General features: G+C 41.1%; 1 protein-coding gene across 1 annotated transcript in view; it reads left to right on the top strand.

The window, feature by feature from the left end:
• The window catches only part of rasef (RAS and EF-hand domain containing), a 34,059-nt gene extending 25,143 nt beyond the window's left edge, over positions 1-8,916 (top strand). Inside the window, exons 11-18 of the mRNA XM_033634407.2 lie at positions 484-781; positions 1,467-1,595; positions 2,362-2,512; positions 3,209-3,290; positions 3,542-3,656; positions 4,166-4,273; positions 4,495-4,571; positions 6,159-8,916. Of these exons, the coding sequence (XP_033490298.2) occupies positions 484-781; positions 1,467-1,595; positions 2,362-2,512; positions 3,209-3,290; positions 3,542-3,656; positions 4,166-4,273; positions 4,495-4,571; positions 6,159-6,261 (1,063 nt within the window). The 3' untranslated portion in view covers positions 6,262-8,916. The remainder of the gene's footprint in view (positions 1-483; positions 782-1,466; positions 1,596-2,361; positions 2,513-3,208; positions 3,291-3,541; positions 3,657-4,165; positions 4,274-4,494; positions 4,572-6,158) is intronic.
• Positions 8,917-21,613: the final 12,697 nt, after the last annotated feature.

Here is a 21,613-nt window from a genome sequence, read left to right as displayed (position 1 = left end):
AACTTCCTGTAACTGTGCCAATGGTACAGTTGGTACAGATGGTTTGAGCCATCCAAAAAATACTTTCACACTATAAGTGAACCAGACCATGGTTCAATATGATCCAGACCAAAAACACCTCCGTCGAACCAAGGTTGGGCTGTTTCATGCAGATCATTGTCCTGGGGAGGTTTCAGACCTTTTTTTCTGATCAAACTGAAAAGTCTGAAAGACCTGACCAAACAAGCAAGGTGTGACAGGGTCCTAATCTTTATGCAACAGCGTACGGTGAGGAATCAGACGAGGGGTTGGTGGTTTTTGACCAATTTTAAAACACTGACCTCTAAGATTTCTGCTCCCACCTCCCCCTCCTGAAGCAGAAAATCTCATATACCCAGGCAAATGAAAACAAAACTATCTGAGTGGCTGGACACCACCAGGGACAGGGCGTTGAACCGACCCATGTGTTTATGTCCTGGATTATTTCCTGACCTCTCCCCTCAGGTTCTGCCAGCGTATGGATGATTACCCTCTGTACAGCCGCCGGCCCAGCTGTGACACTCTGGCCTTGGCCATGTGTGACCCAGGCCTGAGGCGTAGACACAGCAGTGAGTGTGAGGAGGACAGCCTGCCGGAGATCTACGTGGACAGCGGCCTGTCAACACTCAGAGGTTCCCACGGAGGCTATGACTCAGAGCAGGAGACCAAAGGTCAAGATGAAGAGGACGAGGAGGAGAGGGAGGAGAAGAAAGTGGAGGAGGACAACAACGACAGCATAATGGGAGAGAACTCTGACACTGAGGTGAGACAATAAGAGACACAAGTGTAAGTTCAGTATTTGCTGTGATGACATCATGCTCACAAAGACAAAGCTAACATACTGATGCAGGTATAATGTTGTTTACCATGTTTACCGTAGTGTTTTAGCATGCTAACATTTGCCAAGTGACACAAAGTACAGCTGAGGCTGATCTGCAGGTGTTTGATCATAAACCAAAGTATTTAACCAACTGAAAATTTCACTTCATGATGTTGCGTCATGAAAAGTCCGTAGGATTTATCCTCTGGGGAACATGCATACTGGTACATTTCATGCTAGTACATTTAATAGTTGCTGAGATATATCACTCAACGCTAGAATGGCTGAAAAAATGATATAAGGAATATTTCATACAGCTGTAGTTGGTGAAGTGAGTCATTAACCCCCCAAAATAGGCTCTTTGCTGAGTGATCTGTGAGAGCTATGAAGTGATGGGCTTGCATTGTAACCACTCAGACTCAACTTGAGTCAATAAATATAAAAGAACATAGTGGAAATAAAGCTTTGAAGTTAAGGAGCCATTTTGAAAAGTTGTGTGCTGTATGCCAAGGATAAAATGTTTCACAGCTTGTTCATGTTTACAGCTGAAGTCATAATGATAACATGTGAATCCTGTGTTTGAGCAGATTGTTGTATTAATGTCTGTTACTGTGTGTCTACATCACAGCCAGCAGAGACTCAGGATGGTGAATCAGCGTTTGGGTCGGACAGCAGCTCAGTTTTGGACTGGAAGCCAGCTGAACCCAAACTTGAAGCCCCGACCATACGAAAAGCCCTCAGTGCCATCAGTATTCAGGTAACAGAGAGACGAAGGATATGACAGAGGGGAGGTTATCCAATGGAAGATAGAAGGGAGGGATGAAATAAAGGAAGAGATGACAGATGGAGGTAGAACTCTCAGCAAAATGTCTCGACATCTACGTGTCAGATTAAGCACAAATTTGAAGCATTCCCACCCAATGTTATTCTACGCAAAAAAAATCTGCCCACTTTTTTGTCACATTACTCCCTCCACATTTTTCAACATATAAACTGCATTCAAACATCAAAATATGCAGCTCAATTAGGAAATGTGTGCATGTATTTTTATCATTCATATCTTTCAAACTTTCTGAAATATTCACCATTTTCTGGGAAATTATCCCCTTTCAGATGAATGGAGGAATGTTGAAATTTTACACAAATTCAAGGTCTTTCAAGCATTTTCAAAGACAGTTTCTTCATTCATACATTTGTGTAGAAACTCCATTCGAACTTTAAAATGTTCTCCATCTTTCATATATTCTGCCTTGTATTCAACAATAAAATCCCATTCAAATTTTTTGAAATATTCAGACTTGTTTGGAGCATGGTAAAAATGCCCTTCTCAGGTTTTTACATTGGTTCGTGTTGGACAGAGTGATGCTGATGATGGTCAGGTATAAATAAGAAAGGCAGCAGTTGCAAAGTTGTCGATGTTGAGGACAAAATGTATTAAACATGAAGTAAAAGTGCAGAATGCAAATAGAGTCATCTAAGAGTGCTGCATGTGCACCTCACTCCTCCCTATCTTCACTCTCTAGACCGAGGACAGGGACAGCGCTGACCTGGGCTACATGACATCAGAGAAGGCCTACAGGATCGTGTTGGCTGGAGATGCTGCCGTGGGAAAGTCCAGCTTCCTGCTTCGCCTCTGCAAGAACGAATTCAAATTAAACTCCAGCGCTACACTGGGTGAGTTGAAGAAAACTAAAACCAACTCAGCTATTGTCAAACTCATCTTAGAATAACAAGCTTAATTGTTTCGTTCTTTGAGCTGTCAAATGAAGGCAAAAACTTCAGTAGATATTCTGTAAATCTGAACTGACTACTTGATATTGTCATGTGAAATGTGTATTGTCCCTCTTTTTTCCTTCCCAAACTTTATTCATTGGGTTTCCAGACAAAAAAAAACAGATAACAGTAAGAGTTTCAAATAAGGCATTACAAAATCAAAGATACAGGAAAGAAGAGAAACAAAAAGCCCGTACAAGAAAATAAGAAGAGATTTTTACCTATAAGAACTGATATTATGTATCTACAAGTGTAAAAGTAAATATTTAAGTGTGTGTATACGTTTGCACATCTAAGAAGTATGCAACACTAAAACACAAAGTGACTAATTTCAATAGATTAGGCAGGGACACTAAAAATGGTGTATGAGTTTGTCAGTACAGTAGTAAAGGTCAGTTCATCAGCATATGCAAAACATGGTCCTGATGGTCCTCTCAGCGTACACCTAATTTTTTTTCATGTTTACAAGAAGATACATTTAATCCAAGAGCAGTGGGTAGGTGGAGCAGAGGATTTCCACTTGACATGACCTATATTTTTTTTTTACCTGGTTACTTTAGGGTGACATGTTTGTTTGTTTCCTTTTTGTGTGTTCAGGAGTGGATTTCCAAATGAAAACACTAATCGTGGATGGAGAGCCTGTTTTACTACAACTGTGGGACACTGCAGGACAAGAGAGGTGTGTGTCGGTTTGAATAAAATGTCAGTTTTGTTTGATGTGTATATTGTTTTGAACTCTTCATTTATAGATGTGTTTTAAGAGTGAATGTTAACAAAATGTATAATTACGTGGGTGTGTGTGTGTGTGTTGGGTTCCCTAAAAAGTAAAATGACACACATATGATGCACTATTCTATTTATTCTATTGCGACAAAATGATAATTGAAAATGTTGTAATTATTCTGCATCTTAATCCATTTGTCATCTCAGGTTTCGCAGCATTGCAAAGTCATATTTCCGCCGGGCGGACGGTGTGTTGCTGCTGTACGACGTCACCTGTGAGAAGAGCTTCCTTAATGTTCGAGAGTGGGTGGACATGATCGAGGTAATGTCATACTCTCCTCTGCTAAAAAGTTTCTGACTGACACTGAAATCTATCTGCAATGACAGTTTGTATTGGCAGCACTTGTGTTATTATAATGTGATGTAATTAAAGTGGTGTCACATGTTCATTTGAATATGAAACTGAATGATTTTGCTTGTTTATCTCTTTTACACGCAGCAGATATGTAAGTAGCAGATGTACATTGTTTAGATTGTGTTCTGCTGTTGTATTGTGGGCATATTGATATTTCTGTGGCTTTTGATTTATGCATGCAATGCGTATATGTCATGTGTTGTGTGATATAATGAACTCTGTAAACACAGTGGTGCTTTATGTCGAACCAATAGTTCCAGTCTTACATAGTTTATCTGTTATTTTATTTGACGCATAATTTTTGTAATCGCCATGCTGCAACTATTTTACAATACTGAGGTTTCCTGTAATATCCTTTTTCCATTTTATCTGTACCTGTTTTTACCTTCTTTTTTTTCTTTTTTTTTGTACTCCAGGATGTGTCCCAGGAGGATATTCCCATCATGCTCGTGGGTAATAAGTGTGATCTTAGACAAGATGGAACTAACTGTGTCCCTACCAGCTATGGAGAGAAACTGGCCATGGTAATGATAAATAAACATCCCACTTATCTCAATTTATTATAATTTAAGGACCACATAGCTGTGAATATTTGGTACACCTGCTACATATCTACTTATCCTAAACGTATCCTAGTTTCATCCAAATGTAAATTCAAAGTCATAACCCTTAATGGCGAAGGTTTATGACTGGCAGTAAAACAATAGTGATGAAGGATTAATGGTTTTCTGTGTTCACCCAACAGACATACAACACTTTGTTCTGTGAAACTAGTGCCAAAGACGGCTCCAACATCCTGGAGGCTGTGCTGCACCTGGCCAGGTGAGATAAAAGTGATACAGTCAGCTGAGTGTACAAACAAAAACAGCAGAGGAAGTTTTAATGTTTACAAATTGTGTACTTTTGAGTGTATATTTTTTTTACCTCACAGTGGACATGTCAGTGGTTGAAGGTATACTGTAGAGCAACAGTGAAAGCCATCAACCCCAGATTTATGTTTCACCTTGCTATTATTGTGTGCCATGTCAACCATTGCTTATGGACTGCTACCTGGTCACTACCTTTTATCAAGTCCTGACCTCACCTGAGCGCTGTGCCCAGGAACCTCATGACCACAGAAAATAAGAAGAAAATAAGACAATACAGGCAGAGGGCAGAGTCTCTACAGAAAAATACATTTCTAGTGGGTCATAAGTACTGTTTGAAAGGGATTACTTATCCATGAGTCTATACTTTTTTTAGGAAAACCCTGCATAGTATACCTTTAGTTTTGTTGTTCCAGGCCATATATGTCACATATGCAGGCTAATTAGCGTGGCTTAGTTGGACACTGAAATCCAACATTGTTGATGTTGATTAGTTTGACAAGTTAAAATTCAATAGAAAGATTTATTACCAGTGCTGAAAATATACCATCTCTGAGGGAAAATAAGGTTTGATTGTTTGTTTTACAAGTTAAATAATCACAAAAAAAGAAGAAGAAGAATTGGACCAGTTTATGAACAGCAAATACTAGCTCTTAATTTTGACCTTTGCTGCCCTCTAGTGTGTAAAAGTAAGAGCAAAAAGCTGCAGAGGAAAACTAACATGGGAGTTAAAGGTGCCCAGTGGAGGTTCTCACAGAAATAAAAAAACAAAAGTTGTGTTTACATTCAGTGTTAACCACCAAAACTCATTGTGTGTGTCATTAGGGGGAAAGAAATGTGTTGAAATTGTTTATTTTTTTATAAATCATTTGCAAAGCTGATTTTTAAAGTGTTTTCAATCCTGCATTGTTTGCATCCATGTTTATTCCTAGTGGTCTTCCCCCGTAGGCCTATACTGTGACCCAGAGGTATTATAGTTTTGGGGTCTTTTTCATTAGCTTTTATTTTCATTTTGTTTTTAATTTCTGTTTTTAATTCAGTTTAGTTTCAGTTAGTTTCCAATGTGGGTTTAATTTTAGTTTTTAATTTGTCAGAATGTTATGTATGTAATGTCTCGTTTTAGTTTTTATTTTATTTTATTTTGTTATTATATGGAGGGCAATTGTCAAGGGCAATATTTAAGAAGTTTAGAATAAGTATTACAATACAATCAGAACTTAATGAAGACAACTTACTCACTGTGTTGTAGATATCTCAGTCTTAATGAGGATATGTACCAGAGACTCCTGATGCTTGTTGTTTGACAAATTTGAGCAAACTGTCAAAGACTACAACTAAAGGTGTTTTCTGCATGTTCCTTTTATTTTGGTTAGTTATTTTAGTTAACTAAACTGTTTTGTTTTTTAGTTTTAATCATTTATAATAACCTTGCTCTAGCCAAAGCCCTGCTGAATAGTAACAAAATTGGCGTAAGTGATCGGCACCTACCTTGAAAAACAAATACTAATACATTTTATGTTCCCTTTTTTTCCCCACCCCACAGGCAGGTAACAAAGCAGGCAGCTTTCAATGACAAGAGTCACTACCAGTCGCTGCCCAACTTAGATGCTCCCAGGAAGAAACCCAACTTCTCCTGCTGCACCTGATCAAACTCATCAGAGCTGGACCTCATCACAGGTGGACAAAGGACTATAAAGGCAGAAACCTGCCAAAACATGAATGACAATGAGGAACAAATCATCATTATGAATAACTGAAACAATTAAACATATGGATCAAGTAAGCAAACAATAGACCTAATGGGATCACAGCACCATACCCAACTTCTCATCAGTTCAGATATTGTTTTGTTGTTCAAGGTTATTTAAACATGATGTATTGAGCCAGGCTGTTCTCATTCACTGTTCGTACTTTTAACTACAAAAAGTAATGCACTGTAATTCATATATAATGCACGTAATTGTGAGCCAGGAGGCGGTGATTACATGAGCTATGCGCAGCAGACTATCTTCCTTCACATGAGGGGAGTGATGGAAGAAGTCAGGTTAGGCAGAATGACGAGTGACAGAGTCTGTGTAGGGAGGCAGTCGGGGTGGTTGATGTGTCACAAAAACACAGACCTTTCACCCAGCAGATAGGGGTTTGTGTCCTATGTGAAACCAGACGTTAATGTCGAGTAATTTTAAGTTACGTACGTACTCAACGTTGGGTTACATACATACATAACTTGACGATGCCCAACCACGATTCTTCTCTTGAACCTAACCTGACCAGTACGGACCATGGATGTATAAAGAGAACTGGATACGGTGTTGGAGGCAGAGCCCCGTTTGTAAAAAAGTTCATCTTCCAGGTATAAAATTACCTGGATCTTCAGCATCCATGGACCCATACAGTAAGCACACTAGCATTTCCTATTACACTGCCTCCCAACTGCAACTTGACATGAATATCAGTTCAAAATAATACTGTATTTACCTGTCAGTGAGTTTTACAAATTTTAGAACATATTGATTTAAATAAGGACTAATTAAGTGTTTGTACCAGAAATTTGATGTACCTAAAAAAAATGTAAGTCTATGGGAAAAGGTCTTTTTTGGGATCAAAGGCATCACGTGACAGACCCGGAAGTTGTAATTCCACACTTTGGCCACTATGTCAAATTGGCTTCCAGTCCTGGCGCTGTTCCTGGAGGCTTGGCAGGAGCACTAATTTGTAAGCTATCATATGAACAGTGTGCATAATTTTTCGTAAGACATCATAAGAACTCTATAAGGATACGTAGATTGAGCTGTGCTTCAGCCACAGCTTGGAGTCTTACTGTTCTTTATGAACATTTGAGTCAGTGTAAACTTCTTGCCATGTTCATTTTTTATTATAGTGTATATATTACATATTCCACATATATGATTTGCGCAGTTTGCCCAGACTGGCGTCGCCATGTTGTGAAGATACTCCAAGAAGAACAGCTGTGAAGCCGAGTGTATGAGCATGCTTTTAAAGTGACATTAGTATGTGACACTGACAGATATCAGCACGTGACAGAGAACAGAGAGTTGCTTTTGCATATTGTAATGTTAGAAAATGAGACAAATAGGAATAGATTTTTATCTGGTGGAGTTCAGTAATCATCAGTTTCTGGTTTGAATGATCTGCTGCATGTTGTTGGTCTGAAAGGAAACAGAAGTTTGTCGTTTGCACCATCCAGGATGTGAAACTTTATGGCAAGTGAACTGCATCGATGGCTAACATGGAGACAGCCTCGTCTTTGTTTATATATGATGAACCCTGGTGCAGCACATGATTGTATGAGACTTCATGTTAATGTCACAACCCATTGTCTTTGTTATATTACCCCACAGTGTTATCTTTGTTTTCACTGACTTCCCACTGGAGATGACCGTCTGCTATAGAAGTTATATGTGAGGAGCTGATCATATAGCAGATCATTTCCAATTGCACGAATGGTTTAAATAACTGCTGTAATTTTATTTTCTCTCTAGCTTTTCACACGCCTGACAGTGTGTCCATTTGGAACAAGTATAAACAGTTCGACCTTCTTGGATTTTATTGGGATGCCACTTCATAGAAACTAGTTCGTTTCAAGCAAACTGAACCTTCTGAGCTGGATATGTCCTTGCTTTAAACTATGTGATTGTGTGTGCATGATGGCAGTCACATGCTTTGGAGCTTTGGTTGTGCACATCCTGAGAAATTAACATTACATGTCTGCCAGATGCAATATGCACAGGGGCAGAACAGTGATGTGACAGGGTCAGGGGTTAGTAGAAATGTCAGCAGCATCAAAAATTGTGGAAAGTTTTGAAAACAAGCTAATTAACCAAGCCCACAATCACCTGCATCTGTATGATGTATAATTGCAGTTGCACAGTGACAAATGATTCAGGGGTCTAACATACCATCTACGATGGCACCACTGTCGCTTTTGCTGCTGTGATCTCAGAGTCAACAACATGTTAACCTCCTCGAGTGTCACCATGTTTATTGTTTACATCCTGTACGGCCTGAGTTCATAGCAAGTATGTGAGTAACTCCATTCACAACTCAGCTGGCTGTCCATGCAAACATGTGGTTCAAAGGCAAGTATATCTCCGGCTTTTAGACTGTGTTTCAGACGCCACCTGGGTCACAGTTCTGTCGTGCTGTTGTTGCATATCTGACTCTCAGCATCTGACTCTGAAGGTGAAAGACGCTCAATAACCACCAGATATCTAAATGTACACGTAGCATAAACCCTCAGCTATTTATTTCCACACAGAATAAAGTTCTTTTTGAATAAAGCTCCGCCTGTATGCAATGTAATGACTGTCTGTCATCACCACCTTTCAGCATTCAGCAGGACATGAAATCTGTGTGAGGAGAAGACCTGAAGGTTGCTGACAGCTCATTAAGTTGTCAAAATAAAAATGGTCTACAGAATCAAAGACATATTTTTTTTCATGCATTCTTCTTCATTCTCAAAACCTGAAGCCTACATTACCCACAATGCAACCCAACCACCAACAATTTGGTCGGAGATTCTGGTGTGTTATGCTCATAGCAGCTGATGAGATCTGCTGTGCTCACTTATTTCTAGCTCTACATCCTTAGATTTTTTTTTTTTTTTCAAACATCTTGTTTTTTCCAGACCCACAAACATTTATCAGACTCTGGAGCCACAAAGGGCTTCATACAACCTTTTCACACAAGCAGTAGTACTGCTCAAGCTTAGCATCGCCAGACCAATTCACAAATGTGAAGTGTGGAACCTCTCAGTTCATTTTTGATTTCCAAGGTGCATTATCAACAGCTGCAGATCAAAATGCCTCTGGACCTACAACCAGTTGAGCTGTGATGGTGTAGCATCAATATGTCTTTGAACAAGTGTTGCTTTTTTGTAATCACAATTTCAATATAGTAATTTAAGAAAAACCTCCACATGAGCTGCAGCTGTCCTGGTTATTCTCTAACACAGTGGTTCCCAAAGGTCCACACAGTTTAATATATTCAGCATCATATTGCATTTGGCCATGTTGTCAAGGTAGTTTGCTGTCTCTGTTGAGTAGCTGTCTGTTATTTACTCACTCTACAGCGGGAAACTGCACTTCAAAATAAAAACCATATGCCGGAAATTCACTGTACTTCAAAACAAAGTGTTTTTTACAAACTTGACATGTTAGCGAGTCACTTGCGGTCCTTTCAGAGTGGACCCACGACCCACTTTTGGACAGCAACCCACCACCATATTAGATAAAAGGTTGTGATTAGCGGATCCCTGGTCCACAGGAAATCTGTGAGAACAGGCAGGGAACTAGACATATGTGACAGAGCAAATGAAACATGAGCACACAGATTCATCTGGGTCCCCTTAAAGTAAATGTAAATGTGCTTAGTTTCTTACCGCCACTGGTGGTTTGATGTGATATTATTAATGTAATCTGCACAACTTAAGATCTATCTGTGTATCTGTCTGTCACTCATACCCAAGCAATCTGCGCCCTCATTACAAAGGCACAAAGGAGGAGACGAATCAATAAATCAGATAATTTCTTCTTGGTTGCTGCTCTGAAAGACCCTCCTGTTAGCCATACTCCCCGAGCGTCTGCAAGTGTCTCCGAGCATGGCTGTTTGAATAAATGCAACATATGCTGGGGATTTTAGGCTGCGTGTGTGTTAGCGTGCATGTGTGTGTGTGTGTGTGTGTGTTTGTGTGTTTAGAGCTGGCACGGGTCCCTGTCTCCACCTCCCATCTGTTTACATTGTCATGTGCTTGATGAGGCGAGACCACTCATTTGTCAAACAACATGTGGGGTAGCGGAGGTGGGGATGGGGACTAGCAGCTGAGAATGGTGTGTGTGTGTGTGTGTGTGTGTGTGTGTGTGTGTTTGTGTGTGTGTGTTCAGTGGTAACAGGGGGATAATTAGATAAGGGGAGTGTGTAGCAGAAAGGTTAATGACAGTAATGAATATATTAGTGTAGAGGAAAGAGAGCAGGTTACTGTTTTGCATCTGCAGGTTTACAAAAGGCAGAAAACCACAAGATTGCCATAAATTATTCTGTGCAGTCTTGTGAAACTTTTGTTAGAATAAAATATATTTCAAAGAAGCACCCTTTAGTATGCTCACACACGCATCTCAGGTTTGACCTCTCTGTTTTCTGTTTATATTCACATAAGGTGGATAAAGGTGATCGTGCAGTTAAAGTTAAAGGCCTTATTTACTGTAAAACAAAAACAAAACAAAAAAATGTATTATCTAATATGTTTCTATCTGAAGATGAAGTAGAATCAGCTCCATATAAACTCAGTTTTTATATTTTATGCTTAAATGATTTGAATTACTGGAGTGTAAAATTCACATTGCACAGTTTTCCCAAACATTTACTAAAAACATGGAAATTTTAAAAGAGAAAACCAAGAGTTTAAATTAATTTAAACCCTTGACTTACATCCTTCAGCCCTCATCAGTCAGTCTGCCAAACTCTGACGCGCGCGCACACACACACACACACACACACACACACACACACACACAAAACACACACACACACACACACATACAGACTGTGGGGTCGCTGATGGAGGTACAGGGGTGTCACCAGATGGAAGGGTCAGAGGTCAGAAAATGGGACCACTGGTCACTCTGATGACATCTGGGACGGCAGACTGTCTGTCCAAATCGACCTCCACGTCAAACACACTCAAAAGCGTCCACACGACCACCCTTGACACACACTAAAACACACAAACACACACACACACACACAGTCTGGTGCACCCGATGGATATCCGTCATGTTGTTTGTCATGTCTGGTTTTGACAAAGTCATCAAAGACACAAGCCATTTAAGCAAAGTCTGACAGTCTGGCTCATGCTGTATGTGCGTGTGCACGCTTCCATTCATGTGTGCATTGAGGAGGGGCTGTAGATAATGTTCTCTACATGATATTGTAAATAGATCTCATACGTTGCCATCTTGGTGTTAAAACAAAGAGATATAGAATTGCAACATCCTTTTCATGGCACTTATTTTTGATCTTAATTTTGGAAACCGTGCTTTTTTAAAGTCATATTTTGCACAGATTTACTGTAAATAGTTCTCACCTCCCTGAAACGATGTGAACATCATTTTTTCTGATAAATGCAGCTGATGGTTAAAGACACTGTGTGCTATACCACTTCAGCAGGCAAGAGGGCAGTACTGTACTGTACTGAAGCGTTATGAATAATGTTTAGTGCTGTTAAATCACACAATAGCAATATAAGCACAAGTTGCAATAAGGATGAAATTGGATAAATCAAGATAAGAATAATGATAAGATAGGAAAGGAATAAAGGTAAAATAAGATAAACTGATAATAATAAAGATCATTTACATATAATAAATGCAGAAGATGTTCACTGTGCATGACAAGTTAAGAAATTTAGAATACCGCATTTTCAGAACTTGAGATTTCCTTGAAAGTAAATCTTAATAATCCAAACTATGAGTTCATTATGTTGAGGCTATATTACATAAAAAACATTGGCTGGAACATTACATTAGACCGATTAGAAGGAGATGTCTTAACCAGAGTTTGTAATGTTGAAATTATCAAAATGTCTGTAGACTTTAACCAGAAGCACATACATGTAGATTTCAGGGGGCCTAAGAGACATCTCCTTCAATATTTAGAACATGTCAGGTCTACTAAAAACATGAAAGTCACAGAGGACTTTCATGTTTGATAAAATGTAAGACATTTACATCATAAATTGATGCAGAGAAAAGCAGAAGATATTGCATGAAAACTCACCAGAATTCAGGAATTAAATGCTTGATGCTTAAAAATTTCTGGCCCAAAATGTTCTGGCAAATTTGCTGGCAAGGGATCCATGAATCTACAACCAAGACACTTTTCTGTGTGTTAGTAAAAGGCCTGAGAGACAGAGAGGCCACTTGTCCCTGTGCTCAACATGTCACACCTCTCAAACCGTTGCAAAACAGTAAAGTAATGAAAGGAAACATTTTTGTTGCTGTGACGTGTGATTCAGTCTAACGACACAGGAGACGCTGCAGCTCTGTTTATCTCAATGACCGCTCAGTTAGCTCTGCAGAAGGACAGGCGTGGATTAGAGGCCGTTTTATAATGTGTGTTAATCTGACAGATTAGCTTGATTAGGTTAATCTGAGAACATGTGTGTCTGTGTGAGTGTGACAGTATATCTCTGTGTGTTACAACTTACATCTAAATGTCTTTGCTGGTGAGATTCAAAGTTGATACGACAGTATTTGACGGGATGCCAGGCTGTATTCTTCACAGTGTCTAAACAGCGTTTTGTTGATGCGTTGTCAATAAGCTCCAGCTGCCGTTGATATCCACAGAGTAACTCTCTATAAACCAATCCCCTTCAGAGACCAGACATCAGTATTCCTGTCTGAGCCAGTATCCCCACTGGAATCTGAAAATGACATTTTAACCGCTAAAAATCAGATTAAGTGTGATTTATCTGAGTCGAAGGGTAAAAAACAGATTGTGTGCATTCACATTCATCATCTATCAATTCCACCGGCGGACCATTGGCATCTGTATGTGTGCGTGTGTCTGCACACAAAGTAGGCGCCCACTGACATAATGACCCTCCAAGCCTACACAACAATATATAGAGATCTCGTCTAGAAACTGTATTGACATATTGACCGAACTCATCACGCTGGAGAGCAGCTGATATTGACATGTTGTTCACACAGGAATGTAACCTAGATTTGCTTCAGAGCAGCATCCAGTTTATCACAAATACTATTACCTCACTGAGGTAAACGAAAGTAGAAGTGACACTGTGTTCTATATTTATCTCATTGCTCACAAATACCACGAAAAGGCCCAAACAACTCTACTTCTATACGTTCTCGCTTCTCTTCTATGTCTCTGGCGCTCACACACAAGCCTATTCACAACTGAAAACATAAATCTCATATTATATATAGTAAATATGCAGTACACTATATAAATATGTAGTTTCATTTTTTAACAGGTCCTGTGATTTCCTCAAACTGCTGGGTGCCACAGTTTTTAGTAACATCACTAAAACTTAAGTAAATGGTTTATTTGTTGTGGACTATTTCCAGCCTTGTATTAATACACATTTGATGCATAACATAAAAATATTTTAGCTCAACATATTAAATCATTATGGGCTACATTTGGATCTTACTTGGCCGCTAAAATTGCAGACATCCTACAAACGTGAATCATGGCACATAAAGATAGTCATGGCGCTAATTTAGTCTACGGTCATTTGTCTCTTCTTAAGGGTGAAACTTAAGACAACTTTATACTGTCTTTGGTTTTTTGCCAGTATTACCAGTCATAAACAAACATCAAATACATTCTTAATACACAGAGAGACATGCAGATAAAAAAAGAAATTAGCTGTATGCCAGTATTGTAAAGTGGTTACAGCAAGCCCCATTGTGCGCTAGTTGCTAGCACACATCTAACCTGCTAACGTTACTTGCAGCATAGTTGTTGACCAACCACTGAGGGCAGTGTTGATGCTAACGCCAGCCAAATTTCTGCATTGTTGCATTGTTTACAAAAAGTAGTCAGGATCTGACACCGAGGCACCAAGGCACCCTTTAGCAGTGATATGAGACACATTCAGTATGTTTACATGCACAGCTTAATCGAGCTATGCTCAAAATTCGATTTTGGCGTCCAATCGGACTTCTGTCCTTGTCCCAGTTTATATGCAACTGAGAAAATCGAGTTACTGACGGGAACATGTCCTCCTCCTCAACACTAGTTGGCGATATGTGTCGTTTCAGCGGGTTAATACGGCCCCCTTTCCGGTTGACCTCTTACGTCACTTAATAATAAACAACTGGAGTCAGGCAGCAGACCAGCATTTTCGAACAACAGCAAGATGGATAATCGTACACCTTTGTTCATCTCGTACGTAATGTACGTGTTACTGATTGTGCGGATAAAGTGCACTCTATCCCTCGTGGTCATGGTGATTTCGAGAGGCAGACAAGAATGCCGTATGCTGTTGGAGAGCTACAACAGTAGCATGTCTTGTCTGTTCCGAGGTCATACGCCAGTGCGGGGGTGTGGAGCATGCGCACATGCATTGTCTAGTTTAACTCCGATTAAGGCGTATACATGCCGGAGAAAATCGAAATTCCAATCGCTGCAGCATTTTTCAACACTCTGAGCAAATGATGTAGGTATAAAGAGCATAAGAAGTCCATGTAGGGGGGCCAACACATTCTCACTCCGACCTCATCACACACTGACGTTTTGGTCATGGACCTTCAATGTCATAATGTGACATGATGTGCAAGATACCCTGGGTGCATTGGTTGTTGATGTTCTGGGACACCGTGTCAAGTTCTGCCTGTTACACGCATTGTCTTCTTTCAAAATACACTTCTGTTTTCACAGGAAATTCACCGTTTACATACAGTCTCTTTTAAAATACATGCACTACGTCAGCACAGCGCCACGAATTGATGTTTTTTTTTCTTAACAACAAGAACAGGTGGCTAGGTTTAGGAAAAACAACAGGATCTGGGTTTTGAGTCTTACGGGACACAGACAACAGTCTCTTGGGTGAAAGTCAGTGTTTGTTGGACCCATCCAAAATCCCTCCCACCTGCCCCACTTGGACTTTCACCGCCTTAACTTTTGTTTCCCCCTGATGCCGCTGGGCACTGCTAAACTATAATGGCAACAGGCAGCATATCATGCCGACATTAAAGTGCACCTTTTTTGTTGGTTTCTGACGCTGCAAGTCACTGCACTTTGGTGTGAGACCGGGCTTGGAAGGCAGGAAGTTGGATGGTTCAAACAAACTGTGGACTTCCACCTGGGAGTCAACTGTTTTTGTCCTGTGTGAAACCAAAAGTCAGTTGAGTTATTTTAATAACAATGTAGAGTGCTTGCATGTGTACTGTACTGCGCTAGTGATTTAGGTCACTTGACGTATGTAATGTCTGTCACATGACAATACATCACGTTAGTAACAAAGAAATTCCAAAAATCTTGGAAGAGTACCAACAGTAGTTTGACATGTAGGGCCACTGACCAAGCTCCTGTTTTTGACAAGTTGGGAGTGAGAGTGTGTTGGTTTGAATGGCATGACTTCCTGTTGGCTTGCAGATGTGCTCAGCTTGTCATTCTTGACAAATTTTGCACCTAAACTAGCTACCGCACATCATGTTGTCTTGTTTCATGATCAAATAGACTTGACACTGGACGACATTCCCATACATGTTACCCAAGAACCATCATTACATATCTGTATGTGAGAAAAATACCAAGGAACACAGGAAATCTGAATCTCCTTCAAGGGCCCGTTCTCCACCCAACACATTGTTGAAGGGTCTGCTCTCTCTATGGGCCCTCAGTTCATCCACACTGCCTGCATTGTCTATATGTATGCCTCTGTCATATATTCAACCAAAGTATTTACAGTGAACACTTTACTGTATATGTTTATGTTTCACAATCAAAAAAACAGAGTCCATTGCTTTTCATACAGACAGGTTGATAGACATGCTGATCACTTGTTTGTCTGATTCATTACCAAGATCAGAAAACATCAACGTCTCAGAGTCATCTCTTTTGCTCACTCTGTCTCTCTTGCAGACGCACACACTGTGCTGCTTCCACACTGCCTGATGGTTTGCTGGCCTGCTGTTTTTCTGTACTCAATTACACTAAACATGAGACAATAGCTTAGACACACACACACACACACACACACACACACACTTATCAAGTGATTAACTGTCAAACTGCACAGCCAGAGTTCAGCAAAGGTCAGGATTGATTTACATAGACAGATGGAGAGCCCTATTAGAGTGTGTGTGTGTGTGTGTGTGTGTATGTGTGTGTGTGTGTGCGCGCGCGCTTGTATACAGTCCTCTCTGCCTTCACAGACCGAACCCCCCACCACACACACACACACACACACACACACACACACACACTGACTCACGTGCACACACTCCCCTGTGGCGCTGCTCTGTGCAACTAGTTCATGTTACCGTGGAAACGATGGGCTTGCTGTACATCATCATGATGGGGTCATGGCACAGGGAAAGGTCAAAGGTCATGTGTGGCACTGTGTGTGTGTCTGAGTGTCCTGAGGGGATAGTCTCACAATGTGAGAGCGTTTTGTGGCCAATCAACCTAAAAAAAAGCAGTTTGAAGCCATTTACATGTCAAAGATACAGGCAGAGGTCGAATCTAGAGAATGTGATCTATTACATTAAGCAGATTAGACGAGTAGAAAGCATCTCTGGCATCCATACATCAGTGCATTTATTGTGAGCTTGGAATTATGTAGTGCAGGTCTGACTATTTGTTACACAGTCTAGCATCTGCTGTGTAACTTATTTGATAGTTTTAAAGCTGCATGAGCCAAGTTTTTAACTAACTGTTACAAATTAGTAAAAATAAGCATTAATATACTGTTTACAAGTTTTTTTCTTCAGTGCAGATGTTCAGGACCACAGTTATAAGAATTTTCAATTTGCAGCTTTTGTAAACTCTGGTCCAAAATGTGTAAAGCCATTCCCAAGATACTAGCGATGCCACTCCAGTGAGCATTTTGAAGTGATAACTTGATAACTTGATGTTGTGTTCAGAATAAATAACACAAATTCAGTCACTCCCCATGAATTCTGGGCAACCTTGTAATTTTTTTGTAACTTTTCCTCACATTTGACTATTTGAAAAGGTCACACGCACACACACACACGCACAGTGACAGGGCTAATTGTTAGCATCACAAAGCTAACGGTACCCAACATTTATCAACAGGTTTAAGCACAGAGATGAGCCGTTTCAGTGTCGATGTGGGATGCTAACTGCTGCTGCCGGGCTTCTGCCCAAGTGGCAAAATATGACGAGCAGGTATGAGATCATTAGCACATGCTAACCAGCAGAAAGAGCAGGAAGAGAGCTTTCAGTACTGCATCCAACAGCAGCAACAGCTGATCGCTGCCGACCAGCTGTTCCTGCCCCCCAGCCCCCCAACCATCATAAATAGATTGTAGTTCTTTGTGGATTTCTGAGTGCTCATAACAATACGCTCTGAATCCAAGACAGCATTATAACTATTATTGTAATTTTCACTTGCTCCCCGCCACCACCAAAATTAGTGGGCATTAAATGAAGGAGACTGAATAAGTAAGAGATATAAAAAAAAGAGAAGTAACCACCTTAACATTCTCACTGGCCTCCGTGCTGCTCTCTACTGTTTACTAACCTGTTTTTAGGCTTGTCTGTTACGTGACACACCAGAAAAAAAACATCAACAAAAAAAAGGAAAACAAAAAGGCACATATATCTGCTGCAGAGCTGTGTAGGTGGCTCTGGTCTACTGCCAGTGGGAAAGCTGCTTTTAAATGCTTTTAAAAACCAGCAAACACACACTGGCTTTAGTGGAAAAGGAGTTTATTTGTTCATTTATCTTTTTGCTTTATAAATTTTAAGTACTTTTGCATTTATTAGTTATCTCTTTGCTTGAACATTTTCTTGTTTTTGCAACCCGCTCTCTCTCCATAATCATTGAAATATGGAAGAGTATTTTGAAAGAAGACAATGTATGTTACAGGCAGAACTTGACATGGCGTCTCAGAATATCAACAACCAACACACCCAGGGTACCTTTCACATCATATGTGGACGTGGAAAGTCCATGACCAAATGTCAATATGTGACGAGGTCGGAGTGGGAATGTGTTTGGTTTTTGTTTTTCTTTTTTCTCATTATTGTAAAGCACTTTGAGGTACATTCTTTCTTCTTCTTCTTCTTCTTCTGCTTCTTCTTCCTTATTACCATCATCATGTCAGCCGCATATCGTGAGTCTGTATGTTGTAATGTCACTGTGGTATATGACTTGTCAGTATTTCTCTTCTTCAGCATGCGCATCCTTTGCTTCTGTAGTAAATAAAGTGATGCTGATGTGATTCTCATGTGGTGCTTTGTGTGTGTGTGTGTGTGTGTGTGTGTGTGTGTGTGTGTGTGTGTGCGTGTGTGTCGCACAGTGAGAGAGAATAGAGAGCGAGGGAGAGAGATAAATGCTGCTGTCGTGCTGTGCAGTGCGCTCCGTCACTTTGATAAATCTCGCAGCGAGCTGACGACACCTGCTGACAGCACACTAAAATCTGATTGGCTGGAACAGCTCCAGGTCAGGAGGATGCTAATGGATATGATGTGGACAACAAATCGCACACAGCAATGCAGACGCGCAAACACACACACCAAGGACACACGTGAACAAATAGGTCACACACACAGATGAAGAATGAAGAATGAAGAATATCCTGCTCACGCTCACACGGACACACAATCACCCCCGTCTGATTCTGTGTATATCATTAGCAGGGCAATTACAGCTAATGATAGAGTCGTCACTCTCACTTACCTGATAATCAATTATTTTACATTATACAGCTATTTACATGGAAACGGGTTCTAGTAGACAATTAGACTGGAAGTAATGAATCCAGGAAGCGCAAGTGCTCATTTAAACATGACCATTCTTTACACCCACACACACGCAGACACTATCCTCCCTTGGTCTCTCCTTTGATTTGTGGCTTATCATGTAGGTCAGGAAGGCGACTCCCTGCGTCTGCCCTCTTTGTGCCTCTTCTGAGCACCATGGCTCGGTCACCAGGCATTAAATACGATTTCATTTCATTTTGATTTTCGTGTGATTCGCGAGAAATCGCTGCTGACAGAGAAGAAGAATGCAGAAAAGAAGAGAGAGAATACAACATGAGTGAAACATCAGTGAGAGTGGTGAGGAGATGGAGAAAGTCATTGGTGGAGGGCTGGGGGTGGGATGATGAAACGCAGTTGCAGGCTCGACCTTTGAAGAGCCAGTGGAAAATGTAGGGACAACTTCAAAAGAGCACCATGAAATATACAACACACCACCACCACCACCACCACTGCCGCCACTGTTGCTGCTGCTGCTGTTACTGTCGCTCCAAAACCTCGTACCTCCAGGTGCGGTGTTTTTCAGCTGGTTGTTTTCTGCTCATGCTCACCTTTGATATTTTTCCCTCATGGGTGGGAGTTGCTTCCTGTGAAACACGAGCAGTTGGGAAACAGATTGTTGTCTTTTTCGTCTCCGTATCTGCTGAACTTTGAGCTTTGTCAGGACCGAAGGTTTTTTTTTATCAAGCGTTTGAAAGAAATATGACAGTGAATCAGATGCGGCTCTTCTTTGTGTCTCCCTCCCCTCTTTAAATCCATCTCTTCCTCCATCTCCCTCCACGCTTCACATCTTTCACTATCTGCTATTTCCTCGCTCTTATGTCTCCACCTCCCCCTGCACTGCTGTGTGTGTGTCCTTCCTTTCAATCCGACCATCTATCTGTCTGTCTCTCTCTATCTTGCCTTCTTCCTGGGTGTGTGCATGTGTGTGTGTGTGTGTGTGTGTGTGTGTGTGTGTGTGAGAGAGAGAGAGAGAGAGCCTGGTTGATGCAGATGAGACAGTGATACATGATTTACTGCGAGTCTTTCTGTCAGAGGACATCAGATCATCAACCCCACACACACACTCTCTCGTACACATATATGCAGGCAAACACACATATGCGCACACACACACACATACACACACATATACACACACACAGCGTCTGAGGAGATAAGGGAGTCTTTGAAGGTGGAAATTAGTTTTGGCGCCTGGCTGCTCCTGTCTTGCAGGTCATGTGACTAAATCCTCCAGTCACACCAACATAAACTGATAAGACAGCAGCTACTCCGTGTGTGTGTGTGTGTGTGTGTGTGTGTGTGTGTCCTGCTCGCTGTATGACTGTGCACATTTACCTGAGTGCATGCACCGAACAAGTGTGTGTGTTTGTGCCTGAGTTTGCCTGTGCTGTGCTGTGTGTGTGTGTGTGTGTTTATAGATTCCATTTATCCAGTGTGCGTCTCTTGTGGCAGGGCGAGGTAATTGGTGGCAGATAAACAGCGCTTAACACACACACATACACACACAGACACACACACAGTAATCAGAGGGGATTTACAATGTGTAGTTTGGAGCCTAATTGCTCTTCAGGTCCCTGTGAGAGTGCTGCCAAAGCCATTAGCCGCTGCTATTCTCAGAGTATTCAGTGTGTGTCAGCTGAGTGTGTGTTTGGTCTCTTGAAAATGAGCGTGCACGTCACTTCAGTGTATTTATGCATGCATTTATGTGTGTGTGTGTGTGTGTGTGTGTGTGTGTGTGTGTGTGTGTGTGTGTGCTTTGTTTCAAGCATGTGTGCTTGCTCTTCTGTGTGTATGCCCTTCTTTGCTTCTCATTGGTGCGCGCGTGCCCGTAGCTTTAGTGTTTTTCTCGGGGACTTGGCTTCCCTCCAAGCCTGAAGAGCTAATTGGAATTAGAATAACATTCCTCAAAGGCCGCTCGTTTAGCGCCGGCGCTGAGTGCTAACGACGGAGTAGTGGGTGAGAGAGAGGCGGGAGAGAGCGCCCTAACGATCTGCGCTAACAATGTTTTATTCTGATTTTTAATGAGGGGTAATCACTCAGCTGGAGAGGAAGAGCAGCGGGGAAAAAAAGAGAAAGTCGAGGGATGGATGGAGGGATGGAGAGATGGGGGGGGTGGAGAGGAGAGAGGAAGAGAGGTGAGGAGGAAACAGTAATTATCTCCTCTCTGAGCTGTGAGTCACAGCCTGTCTTGCAGTCTCTCCAAGGGAAATTAGAGATGCACACTAACTGCCTTTATTCAGAGTCAGTGCTACCTGACAGCACAGCGATGGCCAAACAGAGGCCTTTCTGTTTTGCCTTTCATGATGTTATCAACAGAACAAACACTTCAACCACCACTATCTGCATTCATTAACCAGCGCTGGTCTCATATAATCCTCTCGGCAGTTTGTAGACTGGTAGATATTGAAATTTCCTTCAGCGGTTGAGGAGTGAAGTGTGTCCAGTCATACGATTGCATGACTTTTTGCCAATGATGTGGTTCAGCTGGCTTCACTG

This window comes from Epinephelus lanceolatus, chromosome 9, assembly GCF_041903045.1.
Source record: "Epinephelus lanceolatus isolate andai-2023 chromosome 9, ASM4190304v1, whole genome shotgun sequence".
Classification (NCBI taxonomy): Eukaryota; Metazoa; Chordata; class Actinopteri; order Perciformes; family Serranidae; genus Epinephelus; species Epinephelus lanceolatus.
The sequence above is the reverse complement of the archived record's forward strand: the minus strand, read 5'-3'. Positions and strand labels throughout refer to the sequence as shown.